Genomic DNA, 19,791 nt, shown 5'->3' with positions numbered 1-19,791 from the left:
TCTCAGCTATTCTGTGTGGAGACTTCGAGAGGCCTTGGAGGAGAGGAGAATGAAGCCTGGAGCGATGCTACTCTCCTTCCTTCCTGTCTCGGCTTCCTGACCCTCTTGTCCTCAGTTTCTTACCTCATCATTCTTCCCTCAATCTTTCTACTCCCACCTGTCCCTGTTCATCGTGCCTAAAGATTCATAGGGAATAATCTGTACAATCAAAACATGAGGTGATTCAGAGAGAAGACAGTGATTTACCAAGAGCTCTGAGGTGCTGAGTACGTCCAGAGTGAGGGACTGGATCCTGGAGTAGTGGACTCCAAGCTCCCTGTGGATCCCTGAACATTCAATGCAGGTGAGGATGCCCAGGTTGGTGGACAGCCACGTCGGGTCTGAGAAAGACAAAAGGAAAATCGTCAAGAGAATGGAGGGATGACGAGGTAAACCACGCATGTGGGGAAAGAGGGAGGAAGGAATACGGGTGACGTGCCGTCCTTGGGCAAAAACCACTCAAGCTAAAGTTATTTCTGCAGCACGTGAGCAAAAGTTTGATGTGTCCTTGTGGAAAACTGTGCGCTCTGGAAATGTAATAGCTGCCTGAAGGGCTTTTCACTAGCTCACAGCACACAATGTCAGAGGCAAGTGACCAAGCTGAAGTGTAACCAAGTCTGGCCTAGATACTCGTTCTATGTGTGGATATACTGCGTGTGGAGGCCATACATGGAAAAGCATATCCGTGTCTGCTGGAGGAAATTTCATGGAATTTGAGAAACTTTATTGGGGGGGTGGGGGTCATATATTTGAGGAAAAACTGATTTCAACGGTGTGACAGAATATCTCCAGAAAGAGGATCCAGCATTTTCATCCCAGTCGAGTAGCTCATAACTATCACTGCCAACACTCCCAAAGCACACCATGCATTTATTAGTCTGTACCTATCTTCCAGGCAGAAGTCTGTTCATTTTTGCAGTCTGAAAATATGCTTCAAATATGATGGAAAGTGTACGTATGGTTGGTTATATTTTCTTACAAAGTAAGGAAGTCAAAACTAAAGTTGAAGGATTCGCCGTGATTTTAAAGTCAATAACTCGCGAGACTGTTTCACTCTTTTCCCGGGATTTCTGGCCATGAATGAAAATTGATTTTAACCTCAGAACCGTGGATTAATAACTGGTAGATTTTTCATTATCATTGTCGGGAGATTTACACGATCAGTTACGTTACCGCTGCTGTGGGTGTAACATGTGCACAGCGCCGCTCTCAATTTAGAAATGCACATATTGTTCCAGCTGCTGCAGGATGGCTCCAGATGTGGAAGTAACTCAAAAATGACAGAATCCTCCCCACAAACCGATGTGGGCAACAAAAAGACCATCTATAATGACATCATTGCAAAACCTCTGATTATACTGACGCACATTTTGGCAGTAGTGTTGTCATAATTACTGCATCTTAAGGTTGGAATATAGCAACTACACGATAGTTAATGAGGATTGGGAGATCATCTTTAGTGCGTGAATACAACGGCTCACATTATGCTTAAAATCCTGGGTAAAACAATCATTCAAAGATCATAAAATTAGTTCCGACACTGTGCCGTCTCTCTTTGTCACTCACTGGGTGCTCCGCAGTCGCAGCACACGTCGTTTCCTGTCATCCTCTTGACCTCTCCCAGGATCGCCTTGGTCAACTCCTGCACGATGTTGTTCTCGCCGACATGCTGGTCCCCTTTGAAGGCCTGATTCAACGCCTCCTCCTTACTGTTCTGGAGCACCGAGATCCAGCTGGAGGAGGGAGGAGAGGAGAAGAGGCCGGAGGGGCGTACAGGACAAGTGAATGAAAATTAGAATAATGACAGAGGAAGACGAGGAAGTAGAGGCAGGAGGAGGTGAGAGTAGGGAAGAGATGAGAGCAGCCGAAGCAGAAAGAAAAGGAGGGTGTTAAAAAGGGGAAGAGAAGACGGGAGTAAAAGGCAGCTAGTAGTCAGGAGGTGGAAGGTAAAGACAAGGTCAAGCGTCTGACTGGGTGTGAGGTAGGAAGTGTGCGGAAAGTGGCCGAGGTGGTAAACAGGAAACACTCAGGCCAGGACTGCGCGCACACACACACACACACACACGGAAGGAAGGAAGGAACAGGCACTTACATCTGACAGTCCTGGTCGTCCTCGGCCTGAAAATGATACGTCCTGTCATCTGAAACAAAAAAAGAAATGGATGACACAACAGAAGAGAGACGTGGGAGAGGAGAGAACATGAATGAAGGAGCAGTGGAGACAGGAGAAAGCTCAGAGTGACTCCCTGCAGAGGGCATTAAAGTATCAGGTCTAACTGAAAACAACTAAAACCTCTCATTTCTGTCTCCAGGTGAGAATCACGCAATGATAACCAGGGAGAACCTTTTTACACCAGCAACTGAAACCATGTTGTGTCTCCAGTGGCTGACGATTAGCTCCTCCAGCTTAATGCTAGTATCTCTTACAGTACATGTGGAGAAACTGGCCAAATCTTAAATGAACCTCAATATTAGTTACATCTCACAATCCAGTCAGAAAAGACTAAATACTGTTACTGGCTTTTGATTTTAGTCAAATGTATGTAACCAGCCTAATTTCACAAATCACAGATTTGCCTCAAAGGGCTTGTTAATCTGCACAGCCTCTGTTTTTGGACCTTCGTTAAGGAAAAACTAAGAAAAACCTCTAACAGAAGCAATGGAAGAACCCTGAGGAGGAGCAGAGTACGGATCCCTCTCCCGGGACAGACACACGCACACACAATAGATGCTTTGTGCACAGAATAAGCAACATAATACAATTATAACAGACAATCCATTTGACAAAAAACAGACAGATAATGCGATTCCGTGTGTATCAGCTTAACAAATGCTGTTACTTAACTTAATTTATTTGACAGAAATGTACTATTTAGGGAAGAACAAGCCAAACATAAAGATTATTTGACATCAATATCGATTCATTTGCAGATATTTTTCTTGACGAATGCCAATCGTGAAAAATGTCAATCACAATTCCTCAGACACTTGAAAGCAAAGTAGTTGTAGATTCATTTTCTGTCAGTTGACAAAAGCTTTTTGTTCACAGTTTGCTGCTGAATGCTAGATTGAGATGTGCCGGATGCGTCAATGTACATCTTTAAGAGTCGGCTTATCTTTGGGCTGCTGCTTCTTTCTAAATAGAAAAACATTTGAAATCCACAACGCTGCTCAACAAATCTTCAACTGCTGGGGTCTGGAAGAATGGAGCGAATTAAAAAAGTAAGGACACTGACATATAAAACAAGCGTGCAAAGACAGAGGGCTGAACGTACGGGATATGAGATCAAAGCTTCTCTTCTCTTCGGGATTGTGTTTCACCTGGCAGGTGAGCAGGTTGAGTTTAGCTGGCGGCCGGTTAGCCTAACGGAGAGAGAGAGACGGAGAGGAATTACAACAATATCAATGAGCCAGAGTGTTGTGTTTAACCGTATCTGACTGCTGCTGCAGCCAAATGAAACATGTGATAAGCTGCTACGTGTAAGATGAGCTGCGTCAGGAAGAGGAGTCGTCCGGGCCCGGAGCTAAATCTTTAGATGGGAACTAGCAGAGTTCAGGTTCAAAGGAGGCTCAGCCGAGGCAGCGGATGTGAGGAGAATGTTAACTTGTGAATATATTCATGGGTAATCATGACCGGCTGATGAGAACGACACTGTAATGTGAAGCATGTATGGGAGAGTGCGTTCATGAATCCCGAGGGTGCTTTTAAAAAAAAAAATAAGAACACATAGATCCCGTCTTGTGTGACTAAAAGGCGTCGTTTTCTTACTGTGCCGTGTGAGATGGTGAGGAATCCGTTCTTCGCGGTGCACTTTCTCTTCTGCCACACTTTCCTCAAGCTATGGCACACAGAAGACAGTTCATTTGTAAGTCAAATAGCCGGTGAGCTCTGAACTCAAAGAGCAGACACTCATAACTAATGCATGTACTCTGTATTATAACGTGATCATACGAAATATTTTATTATGACACGGGCTGAGCAGCGTAATCATACGCCTTCGTTTTGCCTTCTTGTACGAAAAAGCTTATTTACAATGTATTATTATATTATTCATAAAAAATGTGAAACGCACTCCTACAACTATTGTAGAACTATTGTTCTAACACTCACCCGTCACTTTTCTTGAAAAGGTACCCGCTGCGCTCCGTGCCGTGCTCCTTGTTCCCCCGTGGTTGGTGCAGGCTGTAGGTGGTGCTCTGCCGCACCTGCGAATCCTGGAAAAACACACACAAACAAACAGAGACGAGACATCAGAGCCTTCAAACTAATTTATAATTTTTTTTTTTTTAAAGTAGGCACTGCATGTGGGATTTGCAAATTCAAATTGCAGTCAAGTGGGAGCCGCTGAAGCGTCAAATGGCTCAGATTTATGCTCTGCTCCCGAGGCTCCTGCTCCTCTGAGAATTTGGAAGCAAATATGAACAACAAAAGAAGATTGCTGCTGTGAGCCTCAATGGTTTTGTACACACGGGGATAAGAAAATAAGAGGAGCTTTTACACCTCTGAATCAGAAGCTGCAACAATAGATGACAAAATGCCATTTTATCCTCATATGCCACTCTGAAAGGATCAAAAGATGAATCACATTCAGATTAAATGCCTGGATTTAACAGATTTAACTTGATTTTTCTTTAGATATTCAGGTTAGACTGTGGTGTAAAAACAACCGGCCAAAAAAAAGGACCAAACATAGGCCAGATTTTTGTATGAGTGATGTCACGTCCTGTCTGGAAACACTACGGGAAACAGAGAGGACGACTTCTGGAGGCAGGCGTTGACGGGACTTTAGTGGCTTGTTTTGGTGTGTGCTGTTATCAGCAGACAAACACACAGACAACAGGATGATCGTGAAGGAGCATGAATGCAGCTCCAGCTTTTCTCACTGAAAAGTCATTTAAAATAAAAAAATAAAAAAGCACAACTAAAAATAATCAAAGCGCTGAAACAATCGGACGACATATTTGACCAAAAAAAAAATATGCGGCTGTAAAAGAACATGAAAGAAAACGATGAATCCAGCACTACAACTGAAGCAACAACGTCAATGAACACAGGATGCAAACAACCACACGTCTTCAAGGAATCCACTTACTCTCCTGGACTTGTTTCACAAAAGCAGGCGGCAGCGAAGGAAAGAAGAAAACAATCATCAGGTGAGACCAGGAGCCGCTGTAGTCTGCAGTATGTTCAATGGTTCACTAAGGACCAGGGTCAAACATAAATCACGTCCACTCATTGGGCCGTGGGGAGAAAATGGATAATAGCAATGCACGTATGATCCAAAGACAAATTAAAGAAAGAGGGTTTTATTAGAAATTTGCCCTTAAAAACAGCTGATACGTGGTAGTGAGCAAACAACCCTGATAGACCTATGTAAGGGTCGTCTACATGAAATCTAATCTGATTTAGGAGCAGATATATAGGAACTAGGAAGATGAAAATGTGATGTTTCTCACCTCTTTCTGCTCCACCTGTAGCGCCGTCTTGAGGACGTCTCGTAACTGAGTCAGCTGCTTCCTCTCCTCGTCCTGCACCTGCTTTATCTGTCACAGAGGAAAGATGGAGAGAAGAAACACACGATGATGTTTATACGATATAAATGTCACCGCCAAGAGAAGGAGAGAAGACACCAGAGCAGCTGGTTCTCTCACCGTGTGCAGATCGGTGGCCAGTTTCTCGATGGAGGGTTTCAGGTTGTCCACAGCTTTCAGACCATCCTGAAAGAAACTGAACAGGAAGCACGTCAACTTAACAAAGAGCCGTATATTGTATAAACCCACACTTTCCAGGTCGACTGACAACATTGCATCATAACAAATCCAAAGGCAAAACACAGTTCTCTATTTGCTTGTCTTACTTGCACTGAGCGTGGAAGTACTTGATGAGGTTCTGCAGCAGGTCCACCCCTTTCTTGATTTTGATCTCATTGACTTTGAGGAGATACTGTAAACATATTGAATACAGATTTAGTCAGAGTGAGGCCACGATCAGCCAGGGGAAAAACAAACTCAGACTCCATCTCAAACACACACATCCCTTTCATCTCATATCCAGACGCTTCAAAGCAAAAGTCTTCTGCTTTCAAGTAAAGCTTCTTTTAAGTAAAACATCAAAGAGGTCCAGACCGCACAAACACACTAAATGTAATCTGAATTCCAAAAGGCTGAAATAAACGACCTTTACCGAAGTTTGACAGATCTTTGCAGAAACTAGCCAGTAAAAAAAGTTTTTTCTCCCCCAAACCTCTACATCCTGTTCGATGCAATCTCTGAAAGTAGGAGTTCCTTTTCTAACATTTTACAATTCATATTTCATTTTACATTGAAGATACTTGTTACTTGTTACTTGTTAGCTAACTGTGGTGACATTGTCAGCCATTGGTCGACTAACCTCACACATCTGCAGCTGGAAGAATCTCCTCTCCTTCTCCATCTCCTCGGCGATTTCTGCCCCACTGATTTCCGTCCTGATCATCCCGTGCTGCCTCGCGTGCTCCTTCTTCTCCTTCTCTATCTTGGTGCTGGTAGGAAGTGACATCACAGGGGTCAAAGAGCACACCGCACATCCATGACAGCACCATGAACATGGGGGGGGGGGGGGGGGGGGGCTGTGTGGCATTGTGTCAAATCAGCCCTACTGCTATCCTGCAGATAAAGGGGTGACCTTGCTGGGGGCTCTGGCAGTGTATCTGTTCAGGTTTATCTTAGATAAAAAAAAGTTCCGTGTTGCTTGGACCTCTTCAATGAGAATTGTCAAGCAAGGGGTTAAACTGCACTAAGCTCATCAGAGCTTTTGAAAGGGGTCCAAAAAACACTTGTTTCTCACTGATAATGGCAATTTGTCACCGAACATAAAGCAGACAAAAATTATAAAGCCGTCTTTATTCACCGAGTTACTGTCTGTCATAATTATTTCTATGCACAGTTGGGTCATTTTAAAGTGGCGGTAATACATATAGAGATAATTAGGGTTACGTGTGGGTTTAGGGTTTAAAAGGTAAGGCACAATCAAACAATATTAGGTTACCTGATAGTCAGTATTTAGGGCTGATTTTCCCCAAAGACCACAAACTCTCCATTCAATATCTCTGAACAGGCAACATACACAGCGGAGGGGAGGCACCAGACCATGCAACAGGGCATTCTTTTCCATATGCTGTTTTTCTGACAGCATATGCAGCAGTTTGTTCCCTATCGGCGAGACGGGACGAGGCCGTCGCTGTCCGCAAGCCGCTCAGCCTGGTTCATGTGCATCAAGACAGACTTCACTCCCTCACGTTCAACTGTGCCATCTGTTTGACCTGCAGCTAGGCTCAGCACAACATGTGACGAGACGACTACATACAAAAAGGTCATTCCACAACTCAACTTTAAAGAGGGAAAAATCAAAGTGGTGGAGCAGCATGACCCATCTTCTAAAACATATTGTTGGAATATAAAACTATCAACTAGTCATAAAGAAATAGGCTACAAAGGGAAGACATTCATGGGAAATACCTGTTATCTGCTTACTTGCAGAGAGTGAGATGAGAACCACATACCGTTGTTTTTTTAATGTACGACACCAACAAGATTTGGCATGTTATTAAGTGAGCTTAATCTGTGCTGATAGGCTAGCTGTTGTCTTCGTTTAGCATACAGACTGAAATAGACAACTGTCTCCTGGCTGCAGCTTCATATTCAAAACTTCAGCCAGTAAACAAATAAGTGTTTTCCGAATTGTCAAACTATTCCTCGAGTATTCCTTCTCAACTGCTCCCTTTATACTATGATTCATGATGTTACACCACTTTGAAAAGAAAAATAAAAATGATTCTTCTGTATTATTGCTGTTGCACAACATCTCGTGTCATGTGTCGTTTGGCATGTGCGTGAAGGCGGTGTGGTGTGTGCTGTTGTGAAAGAATGCCAACTTTGAGGTTTGTTTGTTTAATGATATCAACGGTGAGTCACTGTGGGAAAAGTCCTAGACACGGTTGTAAAGCCGGAGACAAATGGAGTAAGTTCCAACAGCCGTTAGTTTTGGTTGTAAATTTGCCATTTTGTCGGTGCGTAAAAGCCTAATTTCATGTCATTCACGGCAGGCCTTTGTCAGCACATATGAATCTTCAGCCCTGACAGTGTTACAGCATCATCAGAGCTGCGACTAATAGAGAGGCCCGTGTTCGCCAGGCTTTTTGGCAGCCGGCCAAACTGACAGTTGTTCAACTGATGATCGGGCTAAAAGTCCAGTCACTTTCAGTTCAGGAAGTAATTACAAACACTCTTCCTGAATCAACAGCATTCAAGGTGAGACAACACCCAACCTAGAGACTGAAAACTGAATTCAAACGTGGGTTGTCATATGCAAAGAGCTTGCAAACCAAATTAGGGAATCAGAAAGCAATGCTGCGTTGAGACAAAATAATGAGCATATAAAAAACAGCAGAGAGATCGGAGAAGACCAGAGGATCGTTGATGAGGAAGAGCGGCAAGATACAATTGGGTGTTTTTCCCCAATCAGGTAGAAAGTTGGACTCTATTGATGTCTTCTGTTCTCCATCAATAGAGTCAAATCATAAGAATAAGTCGGGTCGTTCAAAAACAGTCACATAGCATCCGGCTGAACTCTGGATGTCAGGACAAAGCCAGTATGTATTACCCTTTCAGTAAAGAATGTCCTTTGCAGCTTGTAAAATATATGAAAGTGCTATAAGATGTCATGTGTTGTTTGCGTGCACAATCACGAGGGTTTGACGGTGGAAATGGTGTCCGAGTGTGGAGGTGGAGCGGCGATGGTTATTCACACCATCGAGCATGTGTTAACAGATCATCACATGGGGGGAAGTTAGAGGGGGAGAGCGGTTAGTCGAGACAAGGCATACTGCGCATTTCATTTGAACATACTAACTGACAAGTTAAGACGATAGTTTGATCTGCTGAATTGATAAATTCAAACAAATGATGAGTGGGTTGTGTTGTATCAACCAACAAACTGGTTCTATTTATGGAAAATAAGTTTAAAAGTATACAAATTAGGTTTCTTACGCTTTTGTTTCGTAGTCCTTCCAGGCTTTGTCGAAAGGCTTTTTCAGATCCTGTGAAAAACAAGCAGAAAGCTTAAATTAATCAATCGAAAATCAATCAACATTTTTTGATATTACAGAAAGAGTTTTTTGTCAACTGCTGTTTGCAGAGTGAAGAACATTTGATATTTGATTCATTGTTTCCAGTCAGGGAAAAAACATAATTTTACATCATCGCAAAGTGAAAACCTTTGATGTCTCGCTTTGGGCTCTGGGATCTTGTCATTTACATTTCAAATACATTTAGGAATAACACAATCATAAGGCAACCAGGCAAAGATCAAACAAAGATCACTGTCACTGCTTACCAACTGTAACACTTTTCTTTTTCTTTTTTCAACCACTAACGAGCAAAGCTATATGTGTGTGTGTGTGTGTGTGTGTGTGTGTGTGTGTGTGTGTGTGTGTGTGTGTGTGTGTGTGTGTGTGTGTGTGTGTGTGTGTGTGTGTGTGTGTGTTTCAACACGATGTGACTCAGTAAGCTGAATCATCCTCACAGATGCAAAGCAGCCCGCAGCTGTCTCAGCAGCGAGCTGGGCGAGGTAACGTAACTGTGGAGGATTTTTTCTGAAGGCAGGAGCGCGGTGAAATTGTTTCTTGGCATTTGTAGCGCGATCCCTCTGGTCACATCGACAACAGGCAACGCTGATGTCTCATCATCACGGTCGCGCCTTCAACAGCTGCTTGAGCGAGGCGCTTGATTAAACAACATCCCTGACACTGTGGCGCTGATTAAACAGGGATTGTGAGAAACAAAAGGGGAGATTACTGGAGTGAAATTGGCCGTGTCACTCCCTAGAAAATACAATTCGACCAAATGAATTGTTGCCTGAAACCAGAACGCCAAGAAGAATTATATTACATTGAACTCAAATTTTCCCTTTCCAAAAACTACAGTAAGCACCTGCTGCATCCTGGTATGGACACGAGTTAAACCCTAAGCAGCACTCATATCTGGCATACTGGGCATTTCTGCACAGGAATGTGAAAAGCACACATTTTGCTGTTCAGCTGGACAGACAGCGTATGGCTTTGGTGCATTGTTAAAACTCCAGGGACGACTGTGCTCCCGTGGTTGATCTCCGCTTCAACAGCAGAGGGTCAACCCGTCAGCCCACATGATCACAGTCTGGTTCACTGCGCCAAGCCAAGGACCACTCGGCCATTCAGTCAACCAGCTCAAGGGCAGAAACCACCAGAGGAAAGAGAGCAGAAAAGACAAAAAAAAGAAGAAGAAAAAAGCTAAACACCATAGTGAAAGAAAAAAACAAATGAGGAAGCCACTAAAAGAATGTACTGTAGGTCAAGAGAGAGCCAGAGAGAAAAGAGAGTGTGAGCGGAAGGAAATATCAGAGCCAGAGAGAGGAGAAAATGGTAACAATGGCTAAAAATACCAGAATCAGGCATCGCTGGGCCGGGAACGGCTGAGCAGAATAGGCCAAGGCACGGGGCAAATAACTCCCAGAGGGACGAGCGAGCTCCCAGCGTCCTCAATGTGGATGAATCCAGAGGACGGAGGAGGAATGTCATGCCCTTGACAGGGGCCTCCATTGGCAAACGTATCACCTCATCCTATACCTACGACCACACATGTCCAGGAATAGCACTTCCTGTTACACATTCCGCACACCTTTTTCCACCGCAGCAATGAATGGAGTTAACCTGGTCAGCAGCACCGAAGGCAGAGTTTAGTTTGGATGTGTAGCACAACACTCCTAAGGATCAGTTAAAAAAATTTTTTTTATTAATTAATTGACTGAATATTTCAGCGTAGAAAGTATTAAGCAACCAGGACATTTTTACCAGATTTTACATTTTCTTTGTCCCTTTTCATGCCACAAACCAGCGCCGTCCTGTTAGGAGTGGAGGCAGAAAACTAGGAGACTCGACATCTCAAAACCTGAACAAAAAGACAATTACAATTTAGCTGGAGTGACTGAATCTGAAACGTCTGCTGTTTGCAAATCCCCGGTTGAGTGACTTTAAAAACTACTGATGCTGCCGATGTTGTAGTTGATAGAGTGTGCAAACTAATGAGGAAAAGCCTCCATTTGTAATCTGCTCTGATCTGAGCTCTCAAACAGCAATCATGAGAAAAGAGTGCCGGAGCCCAAAGTCGCCCCTCCTCTCACTCCGTACTTACACAAACACAATGGCAACTATCCAGACACTGGAAGAGAACAGTGATAAGCTGATATGACTCGTGGTGGTTTAGGATCACAGACAGAGGACGAGAGGGTCGGCTGCAGGCATGACATCATGCCGGCGTCCATTACGAAAGGCCGCCGTTAGCAGAAATGTTTCGTGGACTCAGCACTTTCCATTTTCCCACTGACTGGAGTGTGTGTTTAACGTCAGTAAAAACACTACAGGGTCTTCCAGGGACCCCACCCCAGCCTTTTATGCTGGTGCTGCACTAACTGAGCTGTGTCCTGAGTAAAGTTCAATGTTCATGTCGCACAAAAGAACACTTCGCCGATGGAATACAAATTGCCGTCTGTGGTGAAAGGGCCGCGGAGTTAGATGAGGTGGAAAATGGTAGATTTTTCTCTGAGTAACAGCAGTGACGGGTTGCTAGGAGGTCGCCCTCTAATCAGCCATTAGCGGCTGCCTCCCTCGGGGTCAGTTCATCGCACTCATTGCCGAAGACGGCAGAATATTAACAAGCTCCCGAAGGAACAACGGCCACCACAAAGCCATTAAGTCCTGAGTTAAATCAAACAAGAGGACTGGTGGCTATTTTAGCTGATCACACAGCTGTCAAATTCAAAGATACCAGATTGGTATTTTATGCATTGAAAGAATATTGAACATATATATATATATATATATATTTTTAGACATGTTTATGCAGAAGAAGCTTCTCAAAAAAGGTTAGATTAGATCAATAAACTTGTAAATATAAATGTAGAATACGGACATTTACTCAGGTTGTATTTTGTATATTTTCTCTCAATAGACTAAATACATCCCTCATGAATGAGATCCATATCAACCCATTACTTCATCCTACTCTCCTTCCTTCTCTCACTACAGTCTGAACAGCCTTTCATGCAGGTCTGGACTTCTTTCTGCTTCCCCCTCTCTGAACAGGTACTTCCCCCTGGGAGAGGACAGGAGTGAAGAAGCAGGATAATAACAGAGGAGGAGGAAGATGATGAAGGATGCGGGATGGACAAGGGAAAAGCCTCGGGCTGTGGAGGTGAGCAACAGGTTAGGCGACGGGTGCAGCAGTGAACAAAGACAAACGAGAGAAATAAGCCACCATTTCATTTCTAGATGACTCTTTCTCTCACTTCTCCTTTATGTGCTTTATGTGAGAGTGTGTGTGAGTATGAGTGTGTGTGAGAGTGTGTGTGTCCTGGGGTATGAAATAACCGGCAGCTCATTAGCCCCCATGTCACTGGGGTGATGAGAATCATCAGCAGGCTAATGAGCAATAAGTGGGTAAGCATTACAGATGTGACTGGCTGCCACAGCCAGAGTGAGGAGGTGGGGGTGGGGGGGGGGGGGGAGTGACAGAGTGAAGGAGACAAGGAGGGGAAGAACGATGGAGACAGACGAGTGGGGTTAAGAGAGACTAAGAAAGGAAATCACCGAAGAGAAAGTCAGATCGAGGCTGAAAAGAAAACGTCACACTCGCGAGACGAACGAAAAAAGTCAAGAGCGAGCCGAGCGATTCAGTGTCACGGGGACAACCCGCCTCATTAGAGAGCCGTCTTAATCGCATCATAGCTCGTTGGGGGCTGCAGCCAATCACGTGTCTGGAGAGGGGAAAGGTCACAGACTGCCGCGGACAGTAACAAGTGCTGATTGCATTACAGAGCTGTCTGTCTGGGTTTAGTCCGTTTGGTGGACGCACATTTGTATTCAGATTTGGGTTAGTTTTGGGGAAATGGCCTGTTGGTCAACCTCAAACTATTATTTCTTTGTTTTCGTTTCTTTATTTTGATACCTCGTAGCGCCAACTTGGGCTCGGAATGTTTTGAAGAATCTTTAGACACAAATTCATTCATTTGGATGATAAAATCCCAAATCCTCCATGTGTCACTGGTAAAATGTCCACCCTGATGCTCCACGCAAAATGATGCGATGCTGAATGATTGTGGGCCCTGTGCTAAAACGCTTTCATGCTGAGCAAGCAGGTTTTGAATAACTTCCATCATGTTGAGCTATTGCAGGTATCATGCTGAAGCTTTAACACACGTCGCTCAGTGACGGGTGAAGCGTTTGATTTTGTCGATTCATAAAGCCGGGTGTATTCTGTCAACTATCTCGTCTCAACTCTACCATCTCTACTCTATCAGAGCAGCTTGTTAATCCCCTCGACAGCAGAACGTCAAGGTTGGCAGATTAAACTTCGCCACATGGAAGAACTAGATTGGTCTACACGTTTAGCACTTCCTGTGAGGTAGAGGAGTAACACAATACCGTGCCGGTTTGTTGCCTTACCCCTTTGACTCCCTTCAGGTCTCCTTTCAGCAGGCTGTCCAGAGGAAAGGTGATGATGTTGTTCATGTTTTGGAACTGGAGGAGGGTGAGGAGAGAGACGGATAAGAGTGGAAGGGTTACATCAGAGGATTTAAACCCGCAGGAGACTGAAAGTTACCGAGATGCAACCCTTTTAGTGTGTTGTGTGTGAGTGTCAAACAGGAAAAGAGCTAAACGATAAAGGTAGAAAGAGTTTCGGTCTCTTGTTTCCTTCAGTAAATGATGGTGACCATAAGCTAAATGAGGGACAATGGGTTACTTATACTTTGCCAAGTTTTTGCTCATCTCTAAAAGTTTTCAAAACTATAAAACAAACCATTATGAGACAAGTAACCTCCGTGTGTAGTGCTGCTCGTGTAATCTAGGGAAGCGAGAGCTCGCTAAAGCCGGGAGAGGTTACATCTTCACACCCAGGTCAGGCGGCAGCTCATATTTCTTTAATATACTGTTTTGAGATAACACCAACATAGAATCCCACGCTGCTGGTCTCAGGGTGAGTCGAGACAGTGTCCAGGGGAAGCGACAGACCTCACATGATGGTGTCAGATTTGTCTAATAAAGCTTCGGCCTCGATACAAAAACCTTGGCTTTATCGGATCAGGTTGACTTAGATCCGGCAGATATTTGGTGCTGCGGCGGCTCGCTGGCCGTCTCAATGGAAAAACTAGAGCTACCTCCCCGAGGGCTTCAAGTTCCAGCTGGACTCGGTATGTGCGAGTGTGTGTTAGAGAACACACACAGTGACTCAATGAGATAGACAATTAGGGAGAGGGTGAAAATCTTTTTTGAGCCCAGAAGATTTTACCCAAATCCTTTGACCCACAAATACACATATTTACACACCGCACCATATAGGTGACTCACCAGGTTCTTGAAGAGCGCAGTGAGCTCCTTGGTGAAGACGGAGAACTTGAGGAAAGCTGAACCCAGATCAGGATCATCTCTGTACACACAGTTTTCTCCAAACTTCTCCAGGGCCTGAGTGTACTGCTCCTCATTCTCTACATGGGCTGGGAAAGAACACACACACACACACACACACACAGGTCAGCTTTGACAGGTTGCTGGAATTAAACTGAGGGCTTTCACTCTCTGATCATTTCAAAGGGAGGCTGAAGATACAGGAGGAAGAAAAGTAAAATCAACTGAGTCGGCGCCCAAACTAAACAACCCCCACAGTCAGTTACCGCCAGCCATGGAGGAAGCCATAAAACCAGCAGTGACGACGTCTCCAAGCGCGTCTAAAGTCGACTTAATGTAGCACAGGGTAAGGCCTAGAGTGAATCCACTTAACTCACCCCACGCCAGACTGGGCAGCTGATAACAGCTAATGCCACTGGGACAGCGGTGGAGCAAGGGATGGGGCACTGGGGACTGTTGCTATGACGACAGTCACTAAGCGACGTGACGGAGACGACAGGGGGGGGGGGGTGATGGCGATGGGGCGGCGGTGAAGGAAGGAGTCGAGGAAAAGAGGTGTGAACTAAAAGACACCTGCTGCCACATAATGACTCCGCGTTTCATCTGTGACACACACACACACACGAGAGATATCCATCACGTTATTAAAGGGGAAAGCTGAACTCCTCCGAGTCACTACCTGCCGACCTCCTCTCATCAGACAAATCTAATTGAAACCAGCTGGATGATGAAGCTCCTGTGAGACTCAAAGCACAAGTAGAAACATTTGAGTTTTTAACAGCTTCTAGTTTAAAGCACCTGAGAGGGTTCGTTACACATTACGACTACAGAAGAGACACAAAGTTGCTTATTTAAATAAAACAAACCAATCCCATTTGAATACATATTTACTGAATTAATATAAAACGGAGAGAAACAATAAATCTTGAACTTGACTTATGATTTACACCTGAACATTACTAATGGATCAAAGCAGTGAAATGTGTCGTACGGAGACATAATAAACCTCAATCAGGTGTCGCGTGTCAGACACCAGCCGTCACCACACACCCGCAGCCTGCCGTTTACACAGCAGCTCCAGCTGTGTGGCGGCGGCTCTGGGCCGACGGCCTGCTGTTGTTTAAGAAGTGGCACATGAGAGCTCCTTTCAGCGCCGACAAACAGCCCAAACCACCACGGGCTGCTTAGTGAGCTACATGTAACATGACCTCACACATCACGCATGCAGTCTGCAGCACAGAGCAGCTCTGGACCGCGACATTACAGTTCATATAAGTGGGATGGCAGAGAGAGACAGAAGTGAGACACGAGGACAGAGGCGGCCTTTTCTTTTAGTTTGCACTATAAACACAACCTGCTAATTGAGTGCTGCTCTGCATGTTGCCTAAACATCTCCAACACAGCAACCCGGTGTTCAGGGGCTTCCTTAAAGAAACAAGGGCTTTGCATGGTTATAAGAGAGTATGAGAGTATAAAAACTACACCCTCTTGTTTAACTTTTTCTCAAACTTTTGTCAATGTTATATGCCTTTTATTAAGACTACACATATTCAATTGCAGCACTTTGATGCTGAAATTACCTCGATTAGTGGCTCCAGACAAACAACAACCCGTAAAACTATTTTTACTTGAGACCCCTAATCATCAGTACAATAAAAACAAGCAACGATTAAAGGAAAGACATTTTAAAAAGCAGCATCTTCTCTTTCGCGCTGGGCTCCATCAGGCCTGGTCGGGTGACGCTCACTAACACAATGTGCGGCCGACCGTCGATCAATTCTAAATCTCTCTACAGACGGTAAGAAAGCAACACCGGGCTCCACGTCCACTTGCACCGAGAGAAGAGCCTTTACCCACAGACGACTCCATCCTGTATTTCAGTGTCTCATCTGATCGTGTTCCTCATGACATCCGTCCAGTTTGATTACGTACATTTAAGCTCGTGGAAGTCTCATTGTATTGGTTGCCTTGCAGCCAAGAGGGAACTGTATGATCAGAAGGAGAAGGTCAGCCCAGATGCCGTCAAATTAAGTGTGTTCCTGATGCAACATTGGCTAAGTGCTGCATTATTCACAACTCTATCCTGCTCAGCTCTATAGGCGCAGCAGCAGGAACGCGGCGCTCACTCGTCTGCCTCGATTCGTTATCTGTTCAGCTTTGGCAGGTCTGTCCGAGCGGCTGTGCTCGATCAGCTCCGGGTTCTTCGGGGGTTTGAGATGCTGCTGCTGGTTTATTCATCAAAACCCACAAGCTGACAGGCTGACAGGCCCCTGCAGCAACGCGGGTCTGTACAGCTTTCCCGGTATCTTTGGTTCACATTTCCCATCTCTTTCTAACTCTCTGGTATACGAGGAGACTTTGCCTGCTCAGCCTCTGACGTTCTAGCCCAACCTCCATCTTCCCCTCACCTCCTCCTCGTCATTAGTATTCCTCACGTCATCGGCGATAAAATATGCTTCCACGGTTTTGGGCTCGACAGAAGGACAGAATGTATTCTCTGAGTATTGAGGCAGTCAGTGTTGAGGCTCCCTGTTGTGTGCCTCATTATGCAGGCTTTATGCCGGCATCCTCTTTGAAGAATATGAATACAAATGCTGTGCTTTCATTCTTTGCTTTATATGCGTCAGCATATACTCAAACACAACAGTATTTCTCAACCGTACGCAATGCTACCGACTTTGAATCTTGCGAGCATAAGGTCTGTCCAATTTACTGGAGCAGTCAACAAGGTTTGCATTGCATAAAAGTTATATGGGATGATCTTTATTTTTTTGATAATTCCCCATGGTATAAGCGGGATAATGCCCTCCTAGATGTCTATTTCCAGATATGAATGGCCTTCAGAGAGAGGGTTCTGGCCTCCACCGCGTCCATTACTTCCAGATAATGAACCCCTCGTTATCCATTACTTAAGCTCTGGGTTCATTTTCATTGATGATATTTTTTCTTTACATTTAAATCAAGTTGCAGTGTTTACATATGAGCTTGTATTTGGCTTAATGGACCTTACCAGTGTGTTTCAGTTAATGTTTTACTGCTGATCAATCTGAACTATCAGAGTGAACTAGACTTGATTATGTTACTTTAACCCACATCCATCGCTAATATTGATCGGTGCAGCTTTAAATATACAGTAACGGTAGTAAATGGGCTAAAAGGTAGATTTGCTTCTTCCCAACTTTTCCTACAGCAGATGACCTTGTTCATAATGAAAACAAATTCAAAACACCAACAATTCTCAAACGTATGTGTGTGTGTGTGTGTATCCTGCTGCACTAACCACACACACATTCAAATGAAGGTAATTTATCAACATCGGGGGCATTCATTCTAGCAGCTGAACGGGGCGGGATGTACATGCTCACAATGTCAGCCTTTCACGTCATGGGGTGACACAATAGAGGTTCCGAGTCTGGTAGCGACCAAAAGTCACATCGTGTCCGTAAATGCACGGTGAGGTGAGAACGCGAGTGTGTCCATGCCTCAGCAGCCACACACAGACACAGCATGTGCCCCTCCCCAGCTGTTCCTTCGGGGGTCTGGATCAGACAGCTGTCCCCTCTGGTCTGAACAGAGCTCACACTGTTCTGAAAAAGACATGCTCAGCACATTGTTCAGAGGTCTCTCTCCCTCTCTCTCAGCGGGGTTCTGTCAGGCAGGCCGGACAAAAGACACTGGAAACACCCAACACTGGCACAAGCAGCCACAAGGACCATGGTAATAACACACTCACAGCTATCCTCTCTACGTCTGCCTCAGAATAGAAAATGCACTTAGTAATCATTTCCATTTTCAATCCATTGTGCATTTTTGTATTGAAACCAATTATCTTGTAAAAACAGAAAATCTTCTTTTTTTATATATCAAAGAGAGAAACATGTGAAAAACTACAGCGAGAGTGCTAAGATAAGGAAATGACGGAGGAACTCACCGAGACCAGACGTGTAGATGGCCTTCACAGACTTCTTCATCTTGTACAGAACACTTCGGTCCACATCCAGAGCCTGTTCCAGACACACACACACACACACACACACACACACACACACACACACACACTCTCACGTTAGAGTAGATGTAATCATTTAATGACAAACATTTTGTGTTTTTTAAGTTGACTAAAGACATTTGTCGATTTTAAAACAACCCGAGTCGATGTCAACCATGTTTGCTGCCATCTTTCGGACACAACTTCTCATGAGCGTTGCTAGGTAGCTTGACGTCCCCATCGTTAATCCCACGTTCAAAGCTCTGATCGATCGAGCTGAGCGCAAGACAAGAACTATTTAAGATGCAGGCAGCCACTCAGAGTTATAGAACCCGATCAGTATTCTGTAGGGCTGTCCTCCACCAAAGAATTCATAGTCGACTAATTGATCTCATCGAGCGACACGTAAAACTTGAGTTTCTCCACAAAGAATCACACAAATGCCACTTTAACTCTTGTGTTTACCGGAGATCTGCTCAGACGTTTCTTGGAAATGAGTCATTCTGCGTGAAAAAAGCATAAAACAAAAAGACTTATCCGCTAAAGAAAACTAAATCAACTGAAACGATTTGTCGACTAATCGAGTAAGAGGGGGCAGTCCTAATATTCTGATATGGCAGCTCTCAGTGATACAGTATACATCTCAGTCCTGTTCAGAGACCGTCACACGGATGTTGATTCAACTCTGTCATTTCTGAGGTCCCAGTTTGTGTTGTTGCCGTCCTGAGCTGGTGTTCCTGCTTTTTTTTGTCCACGTCCTGAATACAGGCCTCCATCTGGTACCGTTTGTGTGTGTGTGCGTCTCTCTGTCACCTCTATTCTGGCTGCAGTCAATGAATTATTCAAGGGAAAGCTTAGAATAGAACTGAACCATCACTGCTGTGTGTGTGTGTGCGTGCGTGCGTGCGTATAATAGCTTGTAGGGAAAGAGCAGTGAGCATCTGCAGTCTCCTACATGAAGGACAATTTCCCTGAGATGTGTGTACACGGGCACACACACACACACACACCTATGACTACCCGTAGACTTTCACACGCATTGAGACCAGAGACTCACACACTAAACAGAACACTGGGAGTCCAGCTGAGACAATGCAGCACTGTACCAGTGATAAGTGAGGCAGTCTCTCAGGATGAGGGGGGATTTTGAGAAATTAGTTTTTCGGGACTTTAATAAGTTCGTCCGCCAAAGCGGGCCAGAGCTGGCGCCACTTTTCCCTTCCCTACTCCCCATCCGACTGACATATATCACATCGCCTAGACCCTCTGAAAACAAAAAACACACAA

The 19,791-nt window shown here is 44.6% G+C and overlaps 1 protein-coding gene across 2 annotated transcripts in view; it reads right to left on the bottom strand.

Moving 5' to 3' along the window:
• The window catches only part of asap2a (ArfGAP with SH3 domain, ankyrin repeat and PH domain 2a), a 44,860-nt gene that overhangs the window by 10,191 nt on the left and 14,878 nt on the right, over positions 1-19,791 (bottom strand). For both annotated transcript variants that reach the window (XM_079286183.1, XM_079286184.1), the window contains exons 2-15: positions 18,448-18,520; positions 14,460-14,605; positions 13,557-13,631; positions 9,067-9,116; positions 6,431-6,560; positions 5,898-5,983; positions 5,692-5,767; positions 5,497-5,583; positions 4,151-4,254; positions 3,809-3,878; positions 3,315-3,402; positions 2,132-2,180; positions 1,606-1,772; positions 247-380 (exon numbers count right to left, since the gene is read on the bottom strand). In XM_079286183.1, coding sequence (XP_079142309.1) covers positions 247-380; positions 1,606-1,772; positions 2,132-2,180; positions 3,315-3,402; positions 3,809-3,878; positions 4,151-4,254; positions 5,497-5,583; positions 5,692-5,767; positions 5,898-5,983; positions 6,431-6,560; positions 9,067-9,116; positions 13,557-13,631; positions 14,460-14,605; positions 18,448-18,520 — 1,335 coding nt within the window. The remainder of the gene's footprint in view (positions 1-246; positions 381-1,605; positions 1,773-2,131; positions 2,181-3,314; positions 3,403-3,808; positions 3,879-4,150; positions 4,255-5,496; positions 5,584-5,691; positions 5,768-5,897; positions 5,984-6,430; positions 6,561-9,066; positions 9,117-13,556; positions 13,632-14,459; positions 14,606-18,447; positions 18,521-19,791) is intronic.

This window comes from Melanostigma gelatinosum, assembly GCF_949748355.1.
Source record: "Melanostigma gelatinosum genome assembly, chromosome: 16".
Classification (NCBI taxonomy): Eukaryota; Metazoa; Chordata; class Actinopteri; order Perciformes; family Zoarcidae; genus Melanostigma; species Melanostigma gelatinosum.
This window is presented reverse-complemented; position numbering and strand designations above follow the sequence as displayed.